Below are 458 nucleotides of genomic sequence, written 5' to 3' on the forward strand. Positions count from 1 at the left end.
ATTATGAAATTTCTTTTTTCCATTTGGTAATTTTCATGATGTTTACATGGATCTCCACTGTCTCCCAAGGTGGCAAAGGGGGGGAAGCAAGTAAAGGAGAAGAGTCGGCAAACATACAAGGACATCCGAGGAAAGATCAAGGATTTCCAACAGCCCAGGGCTGAAGACGGCAGCATGTCTCCCACTTGGATGAATGGTGAGGCTTTACGCAATTTCTTCAATTCTGAATAATTTTCCTTATGTGGTTCTGTTTAAGATAGAATTCTAAAAGGGATTTTGATTGTGTTGTTGCCTCCCCAAAATTATGTTTTCACAGTTGTCTGATAACAGGAGTGTGGTTTTAAGAATTTTGTTTTTCAGTTTCTCTAATTTTGCACTGTTTCTGGTAAATGCTTTAGATGTGTGTCACCTTTAGTTGGAATCCCTAGATTTTGTTTGTGGTGTGGGCGGGGCTTGGT

General features: G+C 40.0%; 1 protein-coding gene across 1 annotated transcript in view; it reads left to right on the forward strand.

The window, feature by feature from the left end:
• LOC119586765 (DENN domain-containing protein 1A-like) overlaps positions 1 to 458 on the forward strand; it is a gene marked incomplete at its 5' end in the record, with an annotated part of 18,372 nt that overhangs the window by 6,965 nt on the left and 10,949 nt on the right. Inside the window, 1 exon segment of the mRNA XM_037935492.1 lies at positions 70 to 213. Coding sequence (XP_037791420.1) covers positions 70 to 213 — 144 coding nt within the window.

The sequence above is a fragment of the Penaeus monodon genome, chromosome 21 (assembly GCF_015228065.2).
Source record: "Penaeus monodon isolate SGIC_2016 chromosome 21, NSTDA_Pmon_1, whole genome shotgun sequence".
NCBI classification, from domain to species: domain Eukaryota; kingdom Metazoa; phylum Arthropoda; class Malacostraca; order Decapoda; family Penaeidae; genus Penaeus; species Penaeus monodon.